General features: G+C 33.8%; 2 protein-coding genes across 3 annotated transcripts; both read right to left on the bottom strand.

Annotated features, from left to right (window-relative positions):
* Positions 1 to 533: 533 nt before the first annotated feature.
* On the bottom strand, positions 534 to 6,996 carry LOC132745554 (uncharacterized). 2 transcript variants are annotated; one of them, XR_009627855.1, is made up of 5 exons: positions 6,569 to 6,983; positions 5,312 to 5,418; positions 2,359 to 2,466; positions 2,027 to 2,132; positions 534 to 1,558 (listed from the first exon to the last, which is right to left on the bottom strand). XR_009627855.1 is itself a non-coding variant. In XM_060734503.1 (5 exons), exons 1-5 carry the CDS (start codon positions 6,581 to 6,583, stop codon positions 1,411 to 1,413), a joined length of 489 nt encoding a protein of 162 aa, XP_060590486.1. In that variant the 5' UTR covers positions 6,584 to 6,996; the 3' UTR covers positions 534 to 1,410. The 2 variants fall into 2 exon arrangements, 1 of the variants encoding a protein (XP_060590486.1); XM_060734503.1 differs by having other exon boundaries at positions 6,564 to 6,996.
* An 8,910-nt stretch (positions 6,997 to 15,906) lies between these two features.
* On the bottom strand, positions 15,907 to 23,335 carry LOC132745563 (uncharacterized). Its single transcript, XM_060734510.1, has 5 exons — positions 22,909 to 23,335; positions 21,514 to 21,894; positions 19,693 to 19,833; positions 18,567 to 18,645; positions 15,907 to 16,913 (listed from the first exon to the last, which is right to left on the bottom strand). The coding sequence occupies exons 1-5, from the start codon at positions 23,024 to 23,026 to the stop codon at positions 15,980 to 15,982; spliced, it is 1,653 nt and encodes a 550-aa protein (XP_060590493.1). The 5' UTR covers positions 23,027 to 23,335; the 3' UTR covers positions 15,907 to 15,979.
* Between the last annotated feature and the right edge of the window lie 731 nt (positions 23,336 to 24,066).

Raw genomic sequence — 24,066 nt, 5'->3', positions numbered from 1 at the left:
AGAGCTGAATGAGAACTTATTTGTCGTAGTAGAAATTCTGTACTAGAAATATGTGAACAAAGTAGTATTTCGACTTTTTTGCAAAATACTAAATCGCTACAAAAGTTACTAATTGCCAATAAAAAAGCAACAGAAGCAAAACAGTATTCATGAAATTGTAACGGACCTTTAATTCTTGGCTTAAAATTAATCTAATGGAAGCCTATGTTGCAATATAACCGTATGTCACAATATAAGCTATGCCACAATATAACCATATTTCACAATATAAACTATGTCACAATATAACCCTATATCACAATATAAGCTATGCCACAATATAACCCTATATCACAATATTAGCCTATCCTGCAATATAACCCTATGTCACAATATAAGCTATGCCACAATATAACCCTATGTCACAATATTAGCCAATCCTGCAATATAACATTATGTCACATATAAGCTATGTCACAATATAAGCTATGCCACAATATAACCCTATGTCACAATATTAGCCTATCCTGCAATATAACATTATGTCACAATATAACCCTATGTCACAATATAAGCTATGCCACAATATAACCCTATATCACAATATTAGCCTATCCTGCAATATAACCCTATGTCACAATATAAGCTATGCCACAATATAACCCTATATCACAATATTAGCCTATCCTGCAATATAACCCTATGTCACAATATAAGCTATGCCACAATATAACCCTATATCACAATATAACCCTATGTCACAATATAACCCTATATCACAATATAAGCTATGCCACAATATAACCATATGTCACAATATAACCCTATGTCACAATATAAGCTATGCCACAATATAACCCTATATCACAATATTAGCCTATCCTGCAATATAACCCTATATCACAATATAAGCTATGTCACAATATAACCCTATATCACAATATAAGCTATGCCACAATATAACCCTATATCATAATATTAGCCTATCCTGCAATTTTACCCTATGACATATAAGCTATGTCACAATATAACCCTATGTCACATATAAGCTATGTCACAATATAACCCTATGTCACAATATAAGCTATGTCACAATATAAGCTATGCCACAATATAACCCTATGTCACAATAAAACCCTACGTCACAATATGAGCTATGCCACAATATAACTTATGTCACAATAAAAGGCTATGTGAAATATAAGCCATGTCACAATATAACCATATGTAAATATATAAGCTATACCACAATATAAAACTATGACACAATATAAGTTTATGGCACAATATAATCCTATGCCACAATATAACCTGATGACACAATATAACCCTATGTCATAATATAAGAGTATGTCTCTATATTACACAATCTTTTCAGTTAAGGTAAACATTTTTATTCAGGTACAAAAATCAGCGAGTAAGGTTTCGTTGCTATTCCTTCAGCGGTGCGGTTGATATTTCACCGTGCTCATTTCCACATAGGACTTCTTCATTGTTCTGATTGCTTGTCTCTGACAGTAGTTGCTCACACTCTGTGACATTCATTTTGTGCAGGTGAATGATCTTTTTTATATTTGACCTTTAGGACAAAATAAATATGCGATTACGTCGAGATAAAATAAAAGCACCTTCCCTGCTACTATATACATGTTGCATATGTGTGTTATTCACTATATACAGAAAAGAGGAGAGAGTTGTAAAAAGAAAAAAGAATTCAGCGTTTTAACTAATTATTTATTACTAATAATATGATTTTTTTTCTGATATATGAGCAAGAGGTGATGCTAGGCAAGATTTTCTTGCAACGGTGCAAAACAGTAGAAAATCCTGTCTGAAATACAAGAAAAAAGTTGCAGACTTGTGCCGTATTATGCAAGGATAGTCTACCTGCGCTTACTTTCAATGAAATACAGGTCACTAAAATGTCGGCTGCTCGCACTAAGATGTCGGCTGCTAGACCAAAAAATTTTGAGCAGCATAAAATTTGTTCAAAAATAGCAGCAAGTTCATGGCTTAAAAAGTATATTGTAATATAAAAGACTTGTACCTTGTATGTAAACGTCGACAGTATATATGTAACGTCACGGCTAAGGCGGTAAAAATGGCAAGAACCATAACGGCAAAAATAACCACCCTTCCAATATCATGCTTTTCTGAAATAATATATAGAAACGTACGTTTCAACTTAAATAGCAATAGAAAGTTTTAAACAATATCCAGAAGGAAATAAGGGAAAATGAAAACAGAAAGTAAATACGTGATGTAAAGGATTATTACATACTTGACTGCGATTTTTCAATGTCAATTTAAGCTTTTAAAGTTTTGATCTAAATCAAGTTGATAATAATTACCATATACATTCTAGTACAAGAGTTTTACCATACTGACACCTGTTCCCATATGTATTACTTGGACAAATGCATCCTGGGATACTGTCTGACGTCACACCACAATGTCCGCCATTGTCACAGCCACCAATACATACAGCTGAAGTTAACCATAGCCATTAAAGCAATTAAGGGCATTAATTTGAGACGAAATTATTTGAGTTGAGTAGTATGTCAGATATGTGCGACCACAAGTTTATTTTTTATTTTATAACTGAACTGAAGTGTTTCTGTTCGATATTTCAGAGCGATAGGCCCTATACAAAATTTTGTCTACTCAACATTGTGTAAGAACATAATTATGCTATAATACGAATGTATTAAATATTAAATCTACTGCTTGATTCATTTTTTTTTGTAAAGCAAAACAGTTTTTCCCAAAACAAAACAAAAAGAAACTTACCATTAAATAATATTTTAATGGAATTAAAATCAAATGAAGATTCTGTCTTAGAACCTTTTACATAATGTAAAAATTGTACATATTCCATTGTCTGAAGTTGCAGAAAATTGATTTTGTTACATTTGATCATGAGTTGTTCTAAAAAGAAGTATGTACCGTCTAAACGGATAAATATTCAATAAATAAGTCAAGTCCGTACTCAAGCCAAATTCACCAAATCTTCCCACAATCCCTTTCATTTATAGGCGATCGTTTATACTATTATGTATAATGAAAGTGACATAGTATTACTTCAAACGTTACGTAATCAGTAATTAGATTTTGTGTTTTGTGATTTATCATATACTTGGATCTTATGTAATTAAGCGGATCTTTAATCTTAGCTATAACCGTTTGCTTTTGTTTTGCAACACATTGGGGACAACCTCATGTTTGTGTAACATGTGTGGGTAAAAATCAGTATGGAAGAAAAGTAATTACAAATGATATTTCCTGGTAAATCCGCGTTAATGGCCTCCTCAGAGTGCGCAATAACATGAAAGTCGTTCACCGGAGGTACCCATTGACTTTCACGCTAACTGAGAATTGCTGGTTGTAATTAACTCTCTGTAATCAACTCTCCGGCTGTAATTAACAGGAAGAACCAAAAAGGTGCTAGTTGCGCCAATTGGAACATCCTGGCTATAATAAAAATAACACCGGACTTAATACGGATTGAAAGTAGTTCTAAACAAAAACAGATAGGACAGTCTTTGATCATGTTTTACGGCATCTGAAGGAAAATAAAATCTATTTCGATAAAATTATGATTGAACATGTTTCTGACAGTCATAATCCATTTGAAAATGCTCAATGATGTACAATTATAACAAAATCCGAAAAATGTCAACAGGTAGTCATTTTGTACTTCCGGTTTCTACAACCGTAATAGTAAGTATATACATATTGTACTGCTTACTGTTATATCTAAACATTTAATTAAATTAGGTGGACATTTACTCGATATATTGTTATAAATTTAGTTTACAACTCCTAGCATTAAATTACTTTTGTAAATATGTTTATTTTCCTAGTGTAGGTTAGACCGAAATACCGTATCCGTTTTGTGTATTCTTACTATTGTGCCTCGGCTATTATCTATAACCCGAAGACTGACGGAAAGGGCCGAGTAGTTGCGATTGACTATTGTGTTCGACGTTGATACCCGAAGTTTGACGGAAAGGGCCGAGCGATTGGCTAGTCGGATTGATTTGACCTAAGGTGCCGCAAGTTACCAAAGTAAAGCGCGAAAGTATGAAATTACCCAGGGCTGGGAATCAAAACTGCGTCGTATCCTACAAATTGTAAACAGACGCCGCCATCTTGGAGCGAAAAATGCATGTTTTTGTTTATAACTCTTTTTGTTGGAAATGACTAAAAACCAAATATATGTATTAACACGCTGCACTATTTTCCGCTTCGTTCGGTATATGTTGCTTGCACAACTATTTTGTAAAACAAAATGTATAGCGAACTTGCAACTCGAAGCGGGGCAGAATTTTTATGAAAATGTGTGGATACGACGCAGTTCATATTGCTTTATCTATCGTTTTTTCATTCAAATCAATTATATATTTGTTTCCGAGTTCACCATAAACTTTGAAATATAATTTTGCATCATTTACTAAAATTTCATTAAAAAGGGATGTTTATTTTCTAAGAAAATAATGATTTTTAAGAAACTGCTATCAGTTTCTCAACTTGCAATAGAGTTTGTAAGCGAACAGCATGGATCCTGATCAGACTGCGCGGATGCGCAGGCTGGTCTGTATCCATGCTGGTCGCAAACCCATTATGTTGGTTTTGTCATGAAGCGGCTCATATATAGACGCGATGATCCATCTCTGACGATAACAAATGACCACTATTTTAAGTCGGTTATTAGTGTAAAAAAATAGTCAATGGCGGCGTTTGCAATGACATCGGCTTTAATTTTTTCAAACGTTGTACTACCGAAATACACTATACATCTTTACGAATATACAATAGATACAGGATATACAATAGATACATTAAATTTTGTTACTCATTTTACAAAGATTACACTATCTGCCTTTATTTACTAGAGGGACACTTTCAATATATACTGTTTCCGAGGTTATAATTGGTAATCAGCGAAGAGTTCCGAACAATCCGATTGCTATAAATATCAAACACGTGAAGTGGCGAAACATGTTTTTCAAGAACTTTGGAGAAATGTATTTATATGTAATTAAGAAATAACAAACAAATGTTTTATTATTTTTATATGATAAATATTATAAGACGTTATCCCCTGAATGGGAACTATTTTGTGATTAAGGCGGCAAAATGTAAACAAAGTGGTATTTTGACTTTCAATCACACAAACTACTTTATCACCATAATTGTACTTATTGCCGAAACGCAAAAGAAGCGAAAAATAGCCCAGTCATATAGCCAATGGCGAATTTGAAATTGTAAAAGACATCATCTAAAAGATAAAAAACATATTTAGGCTGAATGGCCCTTTAATACAACTTACGTATGGTGCATTCACCGACTCCACCATCCTGCCAGCCGGGACAACACTCTTCCACCGTGTTATATCGGATAGCATATTTCTGAGTTGGTGTATAACAAGTGTTTACCCTGTAAATAAATACATTGTATGACATAGGCTTCGTGACATTATAGTTTTACAGAGTTACACATATATACATATATTTTATCTCCAGCATATGTACATAATCTGTGTAATTGTTGCCCGCATGTCCATATATTAGCACGGCTGCTCATCTCGGCTTTATGCATATACATCTTCCAACTATGGCAGGTCCGAATCTTTTTAAAAGAGACGTTAATTTCTTTCCGTGTGAGATAACTTTCCTGCTAGAGAAGAGAAGCTGTTGGGTTTTTTTCAGTATGCCATTCATCTCGCTTACCATAAACATACAAAAGAGTTATTTGACCTCAACCGTCAGCGAGTCCCCCATCTTTATCTTTATCTTCTTTAGAGTGCAAATGTTGTTTCTTGATAGGTAGCCATTACTTGATTTACTTCAAGATGAGTATAGAAAGTTTTCAATAGATTCAGACTCTAATTTTGATCAGTATTTGCTTTTGATTTTTTTCTTTTCTTTTTCTTTTTAAATATTTTTGGACTCTGGCATAACCACACTCGAACATGCCTTCATCGTGACAATAACGGATCAAACATGATTCAAGAACCATGGTTAAAATTGCACGATATGGATTACCCTCCGGTAATTAGCATAAACTTTATCTGCTAGACCGAGATCTAAACAGAACTTAAACGAGATAAAAAAAATTACCCCCCCCCCCCCAACAAGAAAAGAGTGGTTAATATACGCCTTTGCAGTATCTGGTTACCTCCGAGAAAACTAGGGCTTACACCAGCGTCGTGAAAACACAGACTGAGGTTAGCAAACTAAATGAGTCTATCACGATTATCAATTTAATGAGTAACCTCCGAGGTTCCAACTAAATGGGTCTATCACGATTATTAAGTAAGCTCTGAAGTTCCAACTAAATGGGTCTATTAAGATTACTAATTTAATGAGTAACCTCCGAGGTTCCAACTAAATAGGTCTATTACGATTATAAGATAACCTCCGAGTTGTCGAATAAATGAGTCTCTCACGATTATAAAGTAACTTCCGAGGTTCAAACTAAATGGGTCTATTACGATAACTAATTCATACGCAACATAATATTTACTATAATAGCCTACTGATGTCGTATTTAATATACTCGTATATAATGAAAAGCTTTACCAAACCTGTACTTGGTACATCTTCTCCAATCAAGCTGTCCACATGCTGTTGTATATCTCTCCGGGCAAATAAATGCTCGGTCATAAGTCTTCTCATAGGTCTCGGCCTTTTGGCGAGTGCATACGTGCCTGAATACATAAATAATAATATGAAAAAAGATGTGCTAATAAGGTTGGTCATAGAATTTAAATAAGTCCGAGATTTTGTTTTCTCAGTTTTTTCCAAAATCAATAGCTAAAATTTTTTTAAGTTTATCCATGTTTTCGACAAATAAGATGTATATTTTATCATGTGCATGTTTCGTAAACTTCAGCTGAATGTTCTTCATAAGGGCCTTAAAACATACGCATGTGCGCTAGAATGTATGGACAACTCCAGGCACATACGAAAGAGGAAGTAAAGAATGTCAAAGTAGAAGTACAATGTATCAAAAGAAAATTTTATTTCAATGTTGTGAATACTAACAATGTAGCAACATCTCTAAACATTACCCGTGTTAAAGGAACTCCACTGAGTTCCAAATGCTTAAACATAAAATTTTAATTTCTTTAATTTCTTAATAAAGATATGCTGGGGCACTCAAAAAGAACAGTTAACCAATAGATAAGTAAATAATATGAAAAGAAATAAATTGAAAATCGTATCTTTGTGCTATTCTCTGTGTGAGTAACTTTGCAACGCTGTTCAATTTTGGGTCATTGTTTAAGAATTAAAATAACTATTCTGAATACACGAAGTGAGCGAATGGTCCGAAAGTTTGTACACAAGATATTTGTCTAAACTTACATCAAATGGGACATTAATCTCGAATATTATTTTCTTCCCCATCATGTCGAAATAAACCTCAGCGGAGTCTCTTTAAAGAGACATTTTCTAACTCATATATAAATTAAATTTATCCGACGCTAAACAGCAAAAGCCTCGGGTACACCATACTGTCTGGCAGAGGGCCGGAGAGCAACAAATAAACTACGAATGGCTAATTTAATCAATTTGAACATTATTTAATTATACGAAACTTGTTAACTTACCCTGTCAAACATACGACCAAATCAAAAGTACACAAAAGTACAGCATGAAATAAACTTCCATATATAAAGCTATATTTAAATCGCATTTTTAACGAGGTAAGAACTCACATTGTAACAACATACCTTGTTAGAAACTCAAGTTTCTCAAGTGACTTTTATTCAAAAGTCTTTGGTACCGGTAAATGATCAGTTTTATCAGAAAGTTTGGTTTTCAGCGCATTTAGGTAAAGATATGACCGACGGGATATCAAAATAAATGTTTACTGAATTTATTTAAATGATAGCATTTTTCAAGGGAGTCCAGCTGTTCTAAGATAAGCGAGTTGCCGTGGCTTTTAAACTTTTATAACACTGTAAAAAAGAGCATTATTTCAACTTAAAATTATCATTTGACCAGTCATAATAATAATAATAATAATAATAATAATAATAATAATAATAATGATGATGATGATGATGATGATGATGATGATATATAATATAATATAATATAATATAATATAATATAATATAATATAATATAATATAATATAATATAATATAATACAATAATGATTAACACGTTGACATTTTCAAATTGAAGCAAGGATTTTTGCAAGATTTGTTTGCTTATCTTTATCGAGCGTTTCGAGCTTAAAGCAGCATGCCTCCAGCTTCGTGCTTATTTTCATGAACATTTTGAAAATGTATTTAAAAGTATAATATTGTGCAGTGTACAAAGAAAGTGATTTACACACTACAAACGGAACTTACAATCCACATAAATTACAAAATGCAAAAAAGGACCTTGCTAAGTTAGTCACGCAGTATAAATATTATATGGTGATAAATCCTGCAAAATTATCCATTAATCGCACATTACTTGAAAATTGAATCTTTTTTTTAAACTTTTCATTAAATCTTATAAAATTCATCTTAAGTTTGATTGTCTTGAAATCTTTAATCTTATCTGGATTTGCAGCTTTAAAAAAAGAACTCTTTCGGACGTGACACTTGAGGAGAGATTGTGAAACTGGCACAGACATTTCTGAAATTATAATATCGATCAGGTAAAAATTCAAAATGGTTCTATGCATGAAAGATAGCTGTAATAAGTTTTTTTTTTCAGAACTGGCATAAATATGAAAAGTTGAGCAGTTCTCAGTAATGTGTCAATCCTGCATATTTCCGCCATGTATATTAAGTAAACTTTTTTCAAACAAAGTGCGTATGAATGTGCCACTGCATGTATATAACAGAAATAATGTGCGGATGCGCAGGCTGGTCTGGATCCATGCTGGTCGCAAACCCATTATGTTGGTTTTGTCGTGGCACGGCTCATTTGAATTCAAAATATTTTGGGGCGGTTCAAACGATAAGGATTGTTTAGCCTATTACCAACACAGATAAGAGATAAATATTTGATGTGTCTAAAGTTTTAGAACATTTTCATGATTATGCATTGTGTTTGGGCATCTTTAACAGCCATCATACTGATTGGGATACAGGTTAAATTAAATACAGAAAACCGTCTTCGAATCGACATGCATAATTTTAATATTTAGCTGCATTATGATGAGAAAAGTTCATTCACATACATAAATTAATTGTGCATGCATGTTGCACATACATACATGTATACGACTCATGCATATATGTTACATTCATATATATCACACATACATATATCACACACATATATCACACATACATGTATCAATATACATGTATCACACACATATAACACTAGGATTTCAATCATAAAACAGTCACAGCAACATAGTATAGGCAAAGTCAATACAGTTTTTTTAGGTATTTACCCTGTTCATGTGAAATGCGCACAGAAATGAATCAATATTGAATGACAGGAATGTCTTTAAAGGAATAAAATATACTATTTACATGAAACAACATATTTCATGTTAAACATAAATGAAATATGAGTAGTGTATGCCATTATGGCCTTTTTACACCGGAATACGGATGAGTATGCTTGACAACTTTAATAAAACTACTTTCTTGAGCAAAATGTAACATAAAACAACCGTGTCCTTGCTCTACGTGCTGCACTTTCTGTTTAATATATCACTTCGTTTGACATTTTCTTTTATCCCAGCTTTAATCACGTGATGAAAAAGCAACTTCTTTAGCATTATATTCACTCCAGTCAATATGTCTTTCATATCGTTTTCATTCTTTACATCCATCTATGATGGAAACAGTTTCAGAACTAGACCCTTTTGTATTCTTGTACCCTGTATGTTAGATTATGGATTCATATTAGGACATTTCTTATTTCTTTTACTACGTCAACTATTGAATAATCAGAGCTTGACTCTCCCATAGCAATAATCATAACTCCTGAAACTTCACCAGCGACAAGAATTGGCGAGCTTGGTTTGAATGGTCCATCATTATCTGGTATATCTTGAAGATACTCGTCATCATCTTCATTCACACAGTCAATGTGAGCATTTTTGTCAGCACGGTTGAAATTCCCGCGGCATATCAATAGTCCAGAACAATCTGTGAAGCAGAGAAAGTTGGAACTTTTCAGTTTTGTGGTGAACATTTGTCGCTTGCTTAGACCTAAAAAGCGGGAAATCACTGCAATATCTTCTTTCCCTAACAGGAAAACATTCTCTAATGCGTCATTGCGTTTTTGTTCCTCTTCTTGCAATTCAATTTGTTCATGTTTTAAATCATTATTCGGTATTTCCTTTCTCCGTTTCTTTATTTCACTGGTAACAATCACTTGATTTGATCCCACCTTTTGTCCATACCTACTTTTATTCAGCAATTTATTTCCGTTCGCGTCTACAATAGTAATTACAATATTTTCAAATGCATCACATTTTTTGTCCACTATTTTCTCTACAATATTCATTTTAGTATCCATGCTTCTGCGAATATATCTGTTGCAATACCAGTAAAACCAGTAAGAAAATTTTTTTCACGAAGTGTCAGGCTTCTCTTTTTAAATTTATGAAATGTCAGCAAGATTAATCTGTTTTCATCTTATTTGAAACTCGCCGACAAACTTGCTCAAATCACAACATCAAATAAAACTAGAAGTCTTGTTTGCAACTTCTTGCATAGTAATAATTTCATTAAGGAATAATGCAAACAATTTATATCCGCAACAGAAACATGACTAAATATTGACAACAAATATTCATATTTCTAATTCTATGAATATATATGCACACATAATGTTTCTATATGGTGTGCAAACACTGGAAACAAAAGCAATATGAATAAATACAATATTGATATTTCCAGTTCTGACATGAAAACAACAGCTGCCACTCGAGAGATGACTCAGGGCGACTACAGTAATTAATCAATATCCTCATTAACATGTTAAAATAGTTGACGCAACAGTCAACGGAACATACAGGATTAGTTAAAGAGCAATCCCTATTTTTTGTTATATAAAATATTGATTTTCTACCAGAGTGCAATTAGAATCATATTGATTTGGAAAAAAATCCGATAATTTACTGTTTCAGCTCTTGAACTGATAATAAGACTGGTTTCTTTACGTAATGTTACATTAGCAAATGGTTCTGTTTATTTATTTACTTACTTTTTGTCACTTTTATTTATTTATTTATTTATATTTATTTACTTATTTATTTATTTACTTTTATTTATTTATTCATTTATTTATTTATTTATTTATTTCAGGACTAACTGGTACACCCTGCCTAACATATTGCTCAAAATGTTCAAATCTCATTTACAGCAGATGTTCAATGTAATGCATTCAGTCTTATCAATATAACCCACAACATCAGACAAATTTCCACTTTTTACACAGCAGCTGGTTTTAAACACATTTCAAAATCGGGGAAAATTTCAAAACGAGGCAATTCTTTAACTACATGTACATACGTAACCGTTTTGATCAGGTGAACCACAGACGTAGACTTATAAATATTGAAATAATTCAGAATTACCAGTACATTGCTGTCTCTTAATATTGTAATTGGCGTATAAACATTCGTTTATAATAATATCACCCTGTTCTGTGTGTATAAAATGTTTTTACTCATTGTTAATTTTAATTAATGAATGTATACAGTAGAATTCCTACTTAAGACCACCCTGCTATTAAGAACATTCAACATGGATTCATTTGGACTCAAATTAAACTGAAAACACACACACACACACACACAAGGTTCCGAAATTATGATAAAATTTCATGTTCTCCGTCTTGTACAGGCTGTACAGTTTTTGACCAAATTTTCTCTGTCGATGTTTTGTACGGAATGCCCAGGAAAAGTAAATATGTTTAGATCAGCCACCACTGATAATTGCTTTAATATGATTGTTTGAATATTCGTCACCACTGATAATTTCGTAAATATGATTGTTTGAATATCGTGAGCATCGTATGTAACAGTTTGCTTCGGTTCTTTCCTAAAATGTTTTCAAGAATATCGTGAGCATCGTATTTTACAGTTTGTTAAAAGAATGCAATATTGAAAATTGAGGTGTTCCTTTATTAACTGTTTTTCCTCAGTGTTCTGGTTTTAGGTCTTTTATAATAAGAAAACACATGCACGCGCAACGTGTTTTTGTTCTTGCCTTTAATACATGTATAATTTTAAACCACTCCGTCTTTTAGTCAAGGAGTAGAAACCATTCGTAGGGTTGTGTACAATTATATGTTAATTCCTAAAAGCAATTTATCTAGTTTTAGTTAGCGAAATATTTATTAATAAATGCTGTAAATATTATTTAAAAGTTTTTTTGTATTGTCAGTACGGGATGGTTCCCCAACCCATACTTATCACATCAACGGGGGGCAATAGATAGGACCGGGAGAAAAAAAATATTCCAAGAAGAGCACGCATTACGTATATATAGCCAGTTTATAAGTTGTGTACAAATCTTTGTCAATGAATTTGTTATTGAACTGCTTTTTTTTTCAAAAGCATGAATATCATCAATAATCATTTTATTAAGGAATAATGCAAACAATTTATATCCGCAACAGAAACATTTCTTGCATAGCAGACTGGCGTTTCCGTGAGTTTTACCCATGCTGGAAATTTCATCTGGCATGGGGGGTGCCAGATGAGTCGCGTGCCAAACAACAACGTCATTTTACCGCACTTTATGGATGAACCGCGGTAAAATGACGTCGTTTTAGAAGGGAAATATGTGCTTAGGATGACGTCATTTCGTCGTTGTTATTAAAGTTGTAAGTTCATACGCTATTTTAAGAAAATAGTTAGGGATGAAATGACTTTAATTTCCATGAACATATATCATATTGAGGTTAACCATTTTAAATATGAAATGATATGGCAGAATATGCAAGAAAAAATATCTGACATATGTTTGCGGTTCGGACCTGAATATCCGTCCCTCGGGAACCCGCCCATGGGCGGTAACTCGGCAAGCCTCGTTACCGCCCAATGGGCGGGTCCCCTCGGGACGGATATTCCGGTCCGAACCGCAACATATGACAGATATTATTATTCTAAATATTGAGATAATAAGACTGGTTTATTTACGTAATCTTACATTAGCAAATGGTTCTGTTTATTTATTTACTTACTTTTTGTCACTCTTATTTATTTTATTTTTTTATTCATTCATTTATTTATTCATTCATTCATTCATTCATTCATTCAGGACTAACTGGTACACCCTGCTTAACATATTGCTCAAAATGTTCTAATCTCATTTACAGCAGATATTCAATCAATATAACCCACCACATCAAACAAAAGTTCCACTTTTTACACGGCAGCTGGTTTTAAACACATTTCAAAATCGGGGAAAATTTCAAAACGAGGCAATTCTTTAACTACATGTACATACGTAACCGTTTTAATCAGGTGAATCACAGACGTGGACTTATAAATATTGAAATAATCAGAACTACCAGTACATTACTGTCTCTTCATATTGTAATTGGCGTATAAACATTCGTTTATAGGAATATCACCCTGTTCTGTGTGTGTGTAATGTTTTCACTCATTGTTAATCTTAAGGCCCGGTCACACAGCCTTTCGCGTTTTTGTATCGCGGGTAAAATTTCGCGATTTCTTTTTGCCCGCTGTTGCCCGTGGTGGAAAATGTGCAAAATTGGCTTACCCGCGGTTTACCCGTAGTATGCCCGCGGAACAGACGCCGGCGACTGTTCCGCGTCCTTATCGCGGGTGAAGCGCGGCGGTACCGCGGCCTACCACGGGTATAATAAAGCAGCCGAACCGGGCTGTTCTGGAGACCCTCTCTGAAATCACTTGCATTGTAGATGTTGGCATCAGACGAAGACCACTTGCCACCGACGTCTATCCAGAGGAACTTGTAGTCAGATGCGACGACTTCCAGGAGGATTACAATGAAGAAACTTGTAGTTGAAGTAGTCGGACTCAGTGTTGGCAGGAGATTTACAGGCAATGTGCTTGCCGTCCATTGCACCAATGACATGCGGAAAGTTCCAACTGTTCATCCAATTGTCACTAATCTGACGCTACTCTGCAGCAGTCTGTGGTGGCGCGAGCAGCTCATCACGGAACTCCACACACTTCGCGCAACACCAGACTGATGGTGTTGTGAGGGGCCCTCCAGCCATACTGCATCTCACGGTACTTGGCGCCAGAAGCAAGGTGCCTCAGGGTAAGGCCAACCTTCAGGCCTGGATCAAGGGGTGCTCGCCAGTTGGTGGTCTCCTAGTAAGGGCTGGTGTCATTTTCTGCACAATTTCATCGAACATGGCAGGTGGCATTCTCATGAAGGCCCTTGGATCTTCATTACGGAGCTCCACCATGAGACGATCGTACAGCCCCAGCTGAGGTCTCCTGCCAATCCAGTCGCGCACCCAGATGTTCCGGACCACCCTCCTCCTCCTCCTCCTTCGTCTTCTTTTGTCAATGAGGAGCTGATGGACCTGTACAACTTGGTTCTGATGCTGTTGGAGCAGCAAGACGAGGTCATTACGGTGACGGGGATCAATGTTTACCCCTTGACGTCTGGAGCACAACTGACGAATGCTCGGCAAATCGCGCTTTTTATATTCCTAAAATCAGACGTTGTACGGACGCGATTAGGCCGTGGACAATCGTATTTGGGACGTGTACAAGACGCAATTGAACGTGAATAGGCCGGTATTGGGGTGCACTGTTTACGCGGAGAAAGGCGTTTGTCCGTACTTACAATCGGTACACACGCTAATGCACGTGATAACAACGCGGTACAGACGCGGAACAAACGTGCTATGACCGTGCTCCACCCGCGATTACCCGCTAAAATTTCGCGTCCTACCGCGTGTAACCACGTCTTAACCGCGGCCGTAGCACGTCCTAGCACGTTCGTTCCGCGACTGTACCGCGTCTTTACCGCGTGTGTACCACGTGTACCACCCGCGATTCCCCGCGGTCTAAATTTTTGGGCAGCCCAAAACTTTTTCGCGCGGCCAACCGCGTGTGAATTTCTTACCGCGTGTAACGACGGGTAAAGTACGGCTGTATCGCGTCTTTATCGCGACCTCAAAGCGTTCAACAGCGTCTGCTTCACGGGCAGAAATTTTTGGCCGTTATTCGGCCGCGATACGCCCGTGGAGGGCTGTGTGACCGGGCCTTAAATAAATAAATGTATACAGTAGAATTTCTACTTAAGACCACCCCGGAATTAAGACCACTCCGCTATTAAGACCATTCAACATGGATTCATTTCGACTCAAACTAAATCTTGGATTAAAACTAAAAAAACACACACACAAAAATCAATAATAATAATAATAATAACTATCAAAATTTCAGAGTCAATTTATAATTCATATTAAAACTATCTCAGATCGATTAATTGTGTTACCTTTATTCAAGTAAACCCGCCATTTTACGTTTGACATTTACATTATTTAGACTCTTTTCATTATAATATTTAGTTTAAAGCCACGTTCCTTTTAAGTCTAATAAGTAAGTAGGTTTTCATTTATTTTAAATGGTCAGTACAGGAGAAATATTACCCTTTAGATGATATGTACGTGAAATTAAGACATTGTGATATTGTCAATGTCCCCTGCCTTTCGCTCTTCCCTGGATGATTTCATTTTGAAACTAGCAAACAATTATTAAAATTTCAAAATTGCAGTATATCTTTGCTCTTGTCATGGCTATATTATTTGCTTTTTTTGATACGCATTCAACATTCAGTACATCGACAGCGGTGACGGGAGCACGACTTACCCCCCCCCCCCGCGTCCTCCCCGCCACTATTCCAAGAACTCTCCCGAAGATGAGGCCGGCGTTAATATGCCTAATGCATAATGAAGATAGTTTCATAGATACATGTACAATACAACGCATTGGTAATAATTCTGTTTTATTTATATAAACAAATAAATAACAAACAAAATACAAATGAAGGTTTTCCTTTCCTCATTCACTTCGTATTTTTAACATATCGCTTAGTTTTAACAATATGCTTTTCTTCATTTTGACTTTCTTTGTTGTCAGCATCATAAGGAGAAGTGAAACCGATCAACTGAGGGAATATACTATCATTTTGTTCTAACACTGGTTTCTTGTTTATCTTACTAACTGCACTCATTGGCATATATCCACTGCTGTCCGTTTCTATCAACGTGTTTTTACTGTTGTTAATATTGTCAATGTTTTCTTTTTCATTTTTATCTTGATCAGTGTCTTCGCAAGAGTTTGAACCCAACGTCATGTAACCTGGACAACACGTTGTAATTTCTGTATCATTTGTAGCACCTCTTGGTGTACCTTGATCATGTGGATTTTCACGAAACGCATGGACGTCTCGATGATTCACATACATTTGCTTGGACTGCTTGCTATCGTTTTCATCAGGCTCATCAATGCTGTTCTTATGTTCACTGTCCATTTGTACCTCGTATTGAGGATGTATATACAAATCATTTGCAGACCGCTTCCTGTTTCTTTTTATTTTCATTTCTAATCTCTCCTTTGTTGTTTCAAACGGTGAAACATCTGTTACTTTGCTTTTGTTCAATTCTTTCGGTTTAATATTGACAGTTTCACTAATTGTCGTTATTTTGATTGGTTCAAGGTAAGAGCAATCTGATGATTCGGAAAGTTGCTTGTCGAGAACTTGTCTAGCGTTACTGTTGTTTGATTTAATACTGGCATACATTCCGGATCGGTTCTGTTGCCTAGACTTGAAGGGATGAATATTTCGGAATGATGATGGTATGCTTGGTAACGGTCTGTTTGCTCTCATCTTATCATACAGATGTGTCAGTGTTCTATTTATTGTGTTCTTGTGCTGGGAGGGTAATTGGTCGCTTCCTCTATGCTTTTCTTCCATCTCTCCACTGCGAATTTTACGTCTGAAATGGAAATTGTATGGTGTGTCAAATTAAATCAAAACTGTGTTGAATAATAACTTTTATCACATACACGAGCCGCTTTTAAGGCTCCGTAAAAATGGTATTGCATGGTTAGTGTTATATCATAGACGCGTCAATGAAAAATGGTTCTTTTTTACTTCAAACTGTTTTTGGTATGTGAAAGATAGAATATTAAATTCGTGTAAGTTATTGAACTCGTTCAATAAAATATATTATGCTCGCCAGGCTTATTATTATTATTATTATTTTCATCATTATTATTATAATAAAGGACAACTTTTGAATTACATTTAAATTAAATGTACATATAATATGCCTAATTATAATCATGATTTAATTAACAATCTCTCAGCGTATTTGGGATGACATTGAGCAAATACACTTTTATGTCAAAAGCTATAGTGAAGTATTATCGGTATTTTATTGTTATGGTAATGTATTTTAAATATCTAACGCTTAATCTAAAATGCCTGCAGAGAAACGTCTATTTATTGTTCGTACATTATATGAACGGTTGAACGAAGATATCATATCTATTACCGACTTAAAACGGGTGACAACAGATAGATAACATTAGAGCTTTGACATCTTAATAAAGTTTTGTTAAAAGCTATCTAAATTAAGTAAAAATAATAAATGCTGTAGTCACAGGTGTGTTTAATTTATTGATCTACTTTCATAGCAAATAAATGATATGGCACTATTCAAATTATTTTGTTTCAACTTGACCTAAACGTTTGTTGCAAATAAATTACATGGAACTTTGTACCAATTATTCTTATATGCTAATCATGCCGCCTTAAAAACTAAATAATTCAGTGTAAATTATTGCCAAAAATGCTCAGATCATTTTCTTACAATACACTATAATAACGTGGGATAACACTATAATAACGTCAATAAAAACGTTGTTTTTTTTTTGAAAATGGAATTGACTTAACGAAAATTTTACATATACTCCTAGGTAAAATGACGCCTGTGAAACGTCCCTGTGAAATCAATAATACAAGGGCAAATATATAACTTTGAATTTGTTAGGTGACGTCAAACAACAACAACAAAACTTATAGTATATAAATATTAAATTTTGTTAACGGAGTTCAAGTAGCAAGTGTAAATAATTATATTTGCTGCAGCTTAGTGACGTCAATCAAATGCCAGATGAATTAACTAAAAGTCAATGATAAATAAACATACAATTGCGTCTGTTATGTCAGGTGAACGATGACTAAGTGTACACATATTTGTTAAGTATATGTTAGTGTTCATCCGCGATGTTCTACAGAAATTAGAAAGATAGCGACAGGAGAATGTTTCTAATTTCTGTAGAACAGCACGGATGAATACTAACATATTTAGTGTCAAGCTTTATTTGACCTCATTATCAGTCACTTTATTACGTCACTATGCGGTTTTATGAAGTACTATGAAAAATAGAAGTCGACTATGGACGAATTCGATATAGTATCGATTTTGTTCTTCTATGAAAATTAACGCACAAAAGTACACCGTTTTCATTGGATGACAAATAAAGTTGGACACTAATTTTTGTTTGACGCCAAATAAAATAAAAAATAAATGGAAACTGAAATCAATGACAAAATTAATGTATATAATATATCAGAAATTTACCTTGCTATGAAGAACAGCATGCACGAGATAAATAATAGGAAGATTAATCCGAGGCCAATTATCACACCAACAACAACCACTGAAATATACAGATAATATTGTTGTTAAACAAACCATTCCAAATCTTATATGCCATCCTAGGTCCAAGTAAAAGATGTAAAAATCTAGTCAAATCTTATATGTATGTATGTATATGAGTATCCGAAGAGAAGGTTTTCTTGTTGGTATTCAAATGTCCAAGTAAGAAAGAACTATTCAAATGCATGAGGCAGTATAGAAACACATTATGTTAAAACTGAGAAACTATACTTGAATTATAATTAAACATTACTGTCGAAGATAGTTGTAATATGCGATGGTTAGGAATGCATCATCTTGATGATGATGATGATGAAAAAAGTAGAAGAAAAAAATAAAATGATGATGATGATGGTTATAAAGTTGGTAATGGTGGTGTTGGTGGTGGTTGTGATGATAATGATGATGATGATGATGATGATGAAAAAGATAAAGTAGAAGAAAAGACAAAGGATGGTGATGATATAGATGGTGATGGTGGTGTGGATTTTGACGACGACGACAATGACGCTCACAATGATTGAGGAAAAATGCATGCGAAAAATATTGCATAAATATGGTCTTTTATCGGTAACGGTCCTGAACAAGTTACGGGGGCTATGGTAACCAAATCGAGTAATGTCTTTTTATGGTGTTTAGCTTGTTGTGCTGTGATGTAAACTGTGCCTAGCCTATTGTATGAGTAGTATATATTGGTACTGATATTTGAAGAACGTTTAGTTCTGCTCAATAAGATAGGCTAGGTCTTTTTAAGATTTCGGAAACAGCTATCAATTAAAATAACAAAATAGTTAACTGACGAGGCTGAATAGTCGTCATTACCTGGTTTGCTTACATGCAAAGTCACGTGGTTCCGCTTACATATAAACCACAGGCGCTAGTCACATAATCAAATATTTTACATAATCGGCCTATATATGTATATTACATGTAATATGTTGTTATAGTATATAGCCAATATAGAACATAAAAAAGTTTGTTTCAATCACCTGTTATATAAACTATACATTAAAATTAATACATTTATAAACTTAAATAGATTATTTACATGAATCAGTTGATTCTCCCGTTACAAACGTTTTAACAGTCGTCGATGGCTTCACTGTTGAACCATTAGTTCCATTGATCCCTGCTGCCGTTGTACTTATCAAGGGCGGAAAACATGTCACTTTTAAAACCGTTCCAGATTCTGTAAGAAAATAAATAATAAAAATAATAAGAAATGCATGTTTATAACCCTTTTATCAATATTACTGAAAAATTAGATATCTTTTTAAAATATATTTTTAATGCGACTGAATCTATTTTAATTCCCTCACGAATTGGTCTAATAATGATAAAAGTAAGTTAATACTATTAATTCAACTTTAAATGATAAAGTATACTTGAAAGAAATGGTCAGATACTTGTGCGCATCTTTTAGTCCCTGATACAAAAGAAAAAAATCTTTTAAAAAAAGAAAATTTAGAATCGTTTTGAAGAGACTTTGGACTTGTACTAACCTTTTTGTTTCTTATACACAAGAAAGAAATCTTTTAAATAAGGAGAAAGTTTGAAATCGTTTTGAAGAAACTTTAAAAACATCGGTTGTTTTATTCAGGAAAAATTATTCAAATAGTTATGGATAATCAATCTTCAAGAAATTACAATATTTTTATATATCGAAAGTGGTAGTGACTACTAAGTTTTAATAAATTTGAACTTTTTTCATTTCTATATTTCATTTGCACGCTTACATTGAAATATATTTGAATTGCACATATACACATGTACTACAAATTAACGCTGAGTTTAGGTAGAAATTAAAAGTATATTATATGTGTTTATACGACGATCTTAATATGCAAATTGATTCAAACTTCTGTCATAGAACAATACAAGTTTTGTCTCAATTATGACGATGATGACTTGTGAAAATGACTCATAATTCCCGTGAATAAATTTGCAGTCAGCTATTTTACAATATTCAGTCATGAACTTTATAAAATAATATTATATGTTTCTTGAATTTTATATGATAAAAATAAACAAATATAGAAATAAATAGATTTCTTCTGGATATTGTCGCGAAAACAAATAGTTTAAAGATGAATTATATATGAACATGATAAATAACAGTATCCATTTAATCAGTAATATATCATAGTATATTATAGAAATGACTTTAACAATTTCTATTAAAGAATTATTTCGGTACACCATTATTTTGATCAAGTCTTACATTCAAATAAGTTCGGACAGGCATCGAAAAAGACACTAAGGAAGTGGTTCGGATTTTTGACCCTCTTATCCACCCGTATTTTAAATTATAATTGAGCCGCGTCACGACAAAACCAACATAATGGGTTTGCGAGCAGCATGGATCAAGACGCGCAGTCTGATCAGGATCCATGTTGTTCGCTTACCAACTCTATAACAAGTAGAGATACTGATAGCGAACAGCATGGATCCTGTCAGACTGCGCGGATGCGCAGGCTGGTCTGGATCCATGCTGGTCGCAAACCCATTATGTTGGTTTTGTCGTGACGCGGCTCATATGACTTCCATTTTCGTATCCGAGTATCTCACATTTGATATTTTTCATCATTTTTTTGCAATCGAGTTCAAATAAGTTCTCAATGGTTTGAATTTTAAGTGTAAGGGTTTTGGGATTACGATTTGCATGATTTTTATAGGTGTGATCGGATCAGAATAACATCGGGTAACTTTTTACAATATATGACCTTATGTGTAACAGAGTGCCGTAAAAACACGTGCCATATTACACTGTAGCTGCTTCTTGGGTTATAATGATTGCTCAATGGTTGTACTGGAGTAATTGTTTTCAACAAGCTTTTTTGGAATTATCATTACAATCAAGTTACTTTACCTGGTGCAATGTACATGTGAAGCATATCTGAGGTCCCAGGGTTTCCAAACCAATTTAGTTTGAATCGAATACCTTCGTCTAAATCGTCGCTCTGTATTTCGATTGTGTTAGAGTAGCAACTAAATAAATGTTCCAACTCGCCGTTTCCATGCCTTACTTCGACATTCTTGTTGCAGGCGTTATTATCAGATGACTTTGTATCATACACGTGCTCAACGTGCAATTTGTCTGGAACGGGTGCATCTGGTGTAACGATACAAGTGCATGTTCCACGTTCAGTATTGGTAATTGCCGCGTAAGATCCATCTAATTTCAGTGCAGTATCTTTGGAAGTATTGTCAAAATAATCTTTAACTGACATGTCTGAGCAAAAGTTGAGACCTAGTGAAGAAATATTAGAGAAGAATGTTGTAGTTAGTGAAATTTGATTAATATTACTTATTTAAACGTTGATAAAGTGGCCCTATGTTCTGTAGAAGAAGCAGTATATGTACATGTATGTTGGTAAGTTAATGATGTCAGTTTTCTAAGTAGTACAGACACTTACATTTGATACGAGGATATACATTAATAGGACACCACTCAGGGTTTTATTTACATGAAGGGATTAGTGTACCTTTTGGTGTAGATCTAGACCAATTACTATATAGTGTCTAAATTTTCAGACCATTTTTAAAAGCAAAATGACCCAAAAATGAAAATCATTGCAACGCTTTCCTCACAAATTTGGCAATAAATTACGCAAAAATCGATTGTAATTTGATTCCGAACATAAACATAATTCTCTATTTGTCTTTTGAAATGTTTCCAATTGAAGTGTTTCATTTGATCTATGTACGAATTTCAAATTTTATGGTTTTAGGCTTTTTTTTTACCTCAGTGGAGCACCTTTAAGTTACAATTAATACAGTCTCAAATTCAACCAAAAAGTAATATAACTTTTCAGTACTAAAATAATCGGTCTTTTTTGTCACGTTTAAAGGATTTAAAAAAGAAGTTATTTTAATACAAATGTAAAACATAAGTTGTTTCCATAATCTCATGATAGGTTCTCGAAAGAGTTATAATAATGTTTCTGTTATTTAACACACGTGAATACTGTTCTCGAACATCATAAAATGCAACAATGTCGTGCATTTGTTCTTTAGGAAATATAAAAAAACATATTTCTTTCATATAGATATGTTGATATTTTTTTTAAATTTTAAACAATACTTTTGCAAACTACAAGCAACAGGTGCATTTTAACGATTAAGTAAATAAAAAACATTAAAGGAAATTACACAAATTTGTTATAAAAATATTCGCATAACCTTTTACACTAAAGTATAAAAGTATAATTAACTATATTATTGAAAAATTTATCATGACAGTAATAAAGCGTGTTTTACTTACTTATAGTACTATTGCATCCCTTTATTGTATATATTATCAAAAACGCCTGCAACAGTTGTTTAAAATCCATCTTGAAGGGTCCAAATACAAACGAATTTTCAACAATAACAATGCGCATATATTTCAGACTTAAATATAAATTCAACTCGGTTGTCAGCTTATCAAAATAATTTTATTCATGAAAGTGTCTGTCTTAAATGATTAATAAATGAATATAGCTACTTTGTAAATCTGCGTAGTTGAAAAGTTCACGGTGTAGTTAATGTACAGTATCAATGTGATTTAAGTGAAATAAAGCTGAAAGAGTGACGTATGTAAACCGGGTAGCCAATCAGAATAGTCAATCAATAACTTAATATAGAGGTCACAAAGGCTGCACCTGAGGCGCGCTTTAAACTTTTTGTTTACTGGTCACGCCGTCACGGTTTTCAAGGAACGTTGAATCATGTTTCAAAAGGGGGAATTTTCGGATAGAAAATACATTTGCGGGTCATTAATTCGCTAGTCACGTTTTTTTTTAGCTATTTTATGGGTAGGTATGGGAAATCTAAAATCTCTTCCCGATACATGATTTACTTATTAAAAAGTCAGTTTATATTTTCGTTTGTCATTATAAACATGTGGTCTTTTTTTTTATTTTACACGATTTTCGGGTATTAAATATGATATTTTGTGTAAATATAAAATCATGCTTTTATATCGATTTATGTAGACCTATTTGATATTTTGTGGTGAAATTCTTTAGCTATATTTCACTAATTGGCCAGATTAGTCTATGCATTAATTGTTGCGGTGATAACAGACTGAAAAACTTGGCATTATTTTTTTTAGTTTGCGCAATTCAGTGTATAATATATATATATTCATTTAACTAATAAGATAAAAATGCTAATCAGTTTAAGTGTAACATATGTTTTTCTTGGGGTCTAAATCAATTTTACTTATTAATTTGATGGCCACAAAGTAAACACATTTAAGTATATCGTATCATCAAAATGGAAATTCTGCCGCTTTCCGTAAAAAACGGCATATGTAATGCCGTTTTTTTTACAACGGCAAATATGCAAATATATGCAAATGAACCTTGTCGCGTGAAACGTACTTTATTAGTTGTTATTTCACTGAAGAAAGTTCATATCACAAGAAACAATTACCACG

Source organism: Ruditapes philippinarum, unplaced genomic scaffold, assembly GCF_026571515.1.
Source record: "Ruditapes philippinarum isolate M1 unplaced genomic scaffold, ASM2657151v2 ctg2257_1_1_1_1, whole genome shotgun sequence".
Lineage (NCBI taxonomy): Eukaryota > Metazoa > Mollusca > Bivalvia > Venerida > Veneridae > Ruditapes > Ruditapes philippinarum.
The sequence above is the reverse complement of the archived record's forward strand: the minus strand, read 5'-3'. Positions and strand labels throughout refer to the sequence as shown.

Excerpts from the sequence above, each read along its gene's own strand:
- LOC132745554 (XM_060734503.1), bottom strand. The coding sequence starts at position 6,583 with ATGTACCAAGTACAGGTTTG. Across the intron at positions 5,419-6,563 it reads ATGTACCAAGTACAGGTTTG|GGTAAACACTTGTTATACAC; the intron begins GTAAAGCTTTTC and ends ATTTATTTACAG. Across the intron at positions 1,559-2,026 it reads TGTCGACGTTTACATACAAG|GTCAAATATAAAAAAGATCA; the intron begins GTACAAGTCTTT and ends TTTGTCCTAAAG.
- LOC132745563 (XM_060734510.1), bottom strand. The coding sequence starts at position 23,026 with ATGCGCATTGTTATTGTTGAAAATTCGTTTGTATTTGGACCCTTCAAG. Across the intron at positions 18,646-19,692 it reads GGGAGAATCAACTGATTCAT|TGGTTGTTGTTGGTGTGATA; the intron begins GTAAATAATCTA and ends TGTATATTTCAG. Across the intron at positions 16,914-18,566 it reads ATGCTGTTCTTCATAGCAAG|ACGTAAAATTCGCAGTGGAG; the intron begins GTAAATTTCTGA and ends TTTCCATTTCAG.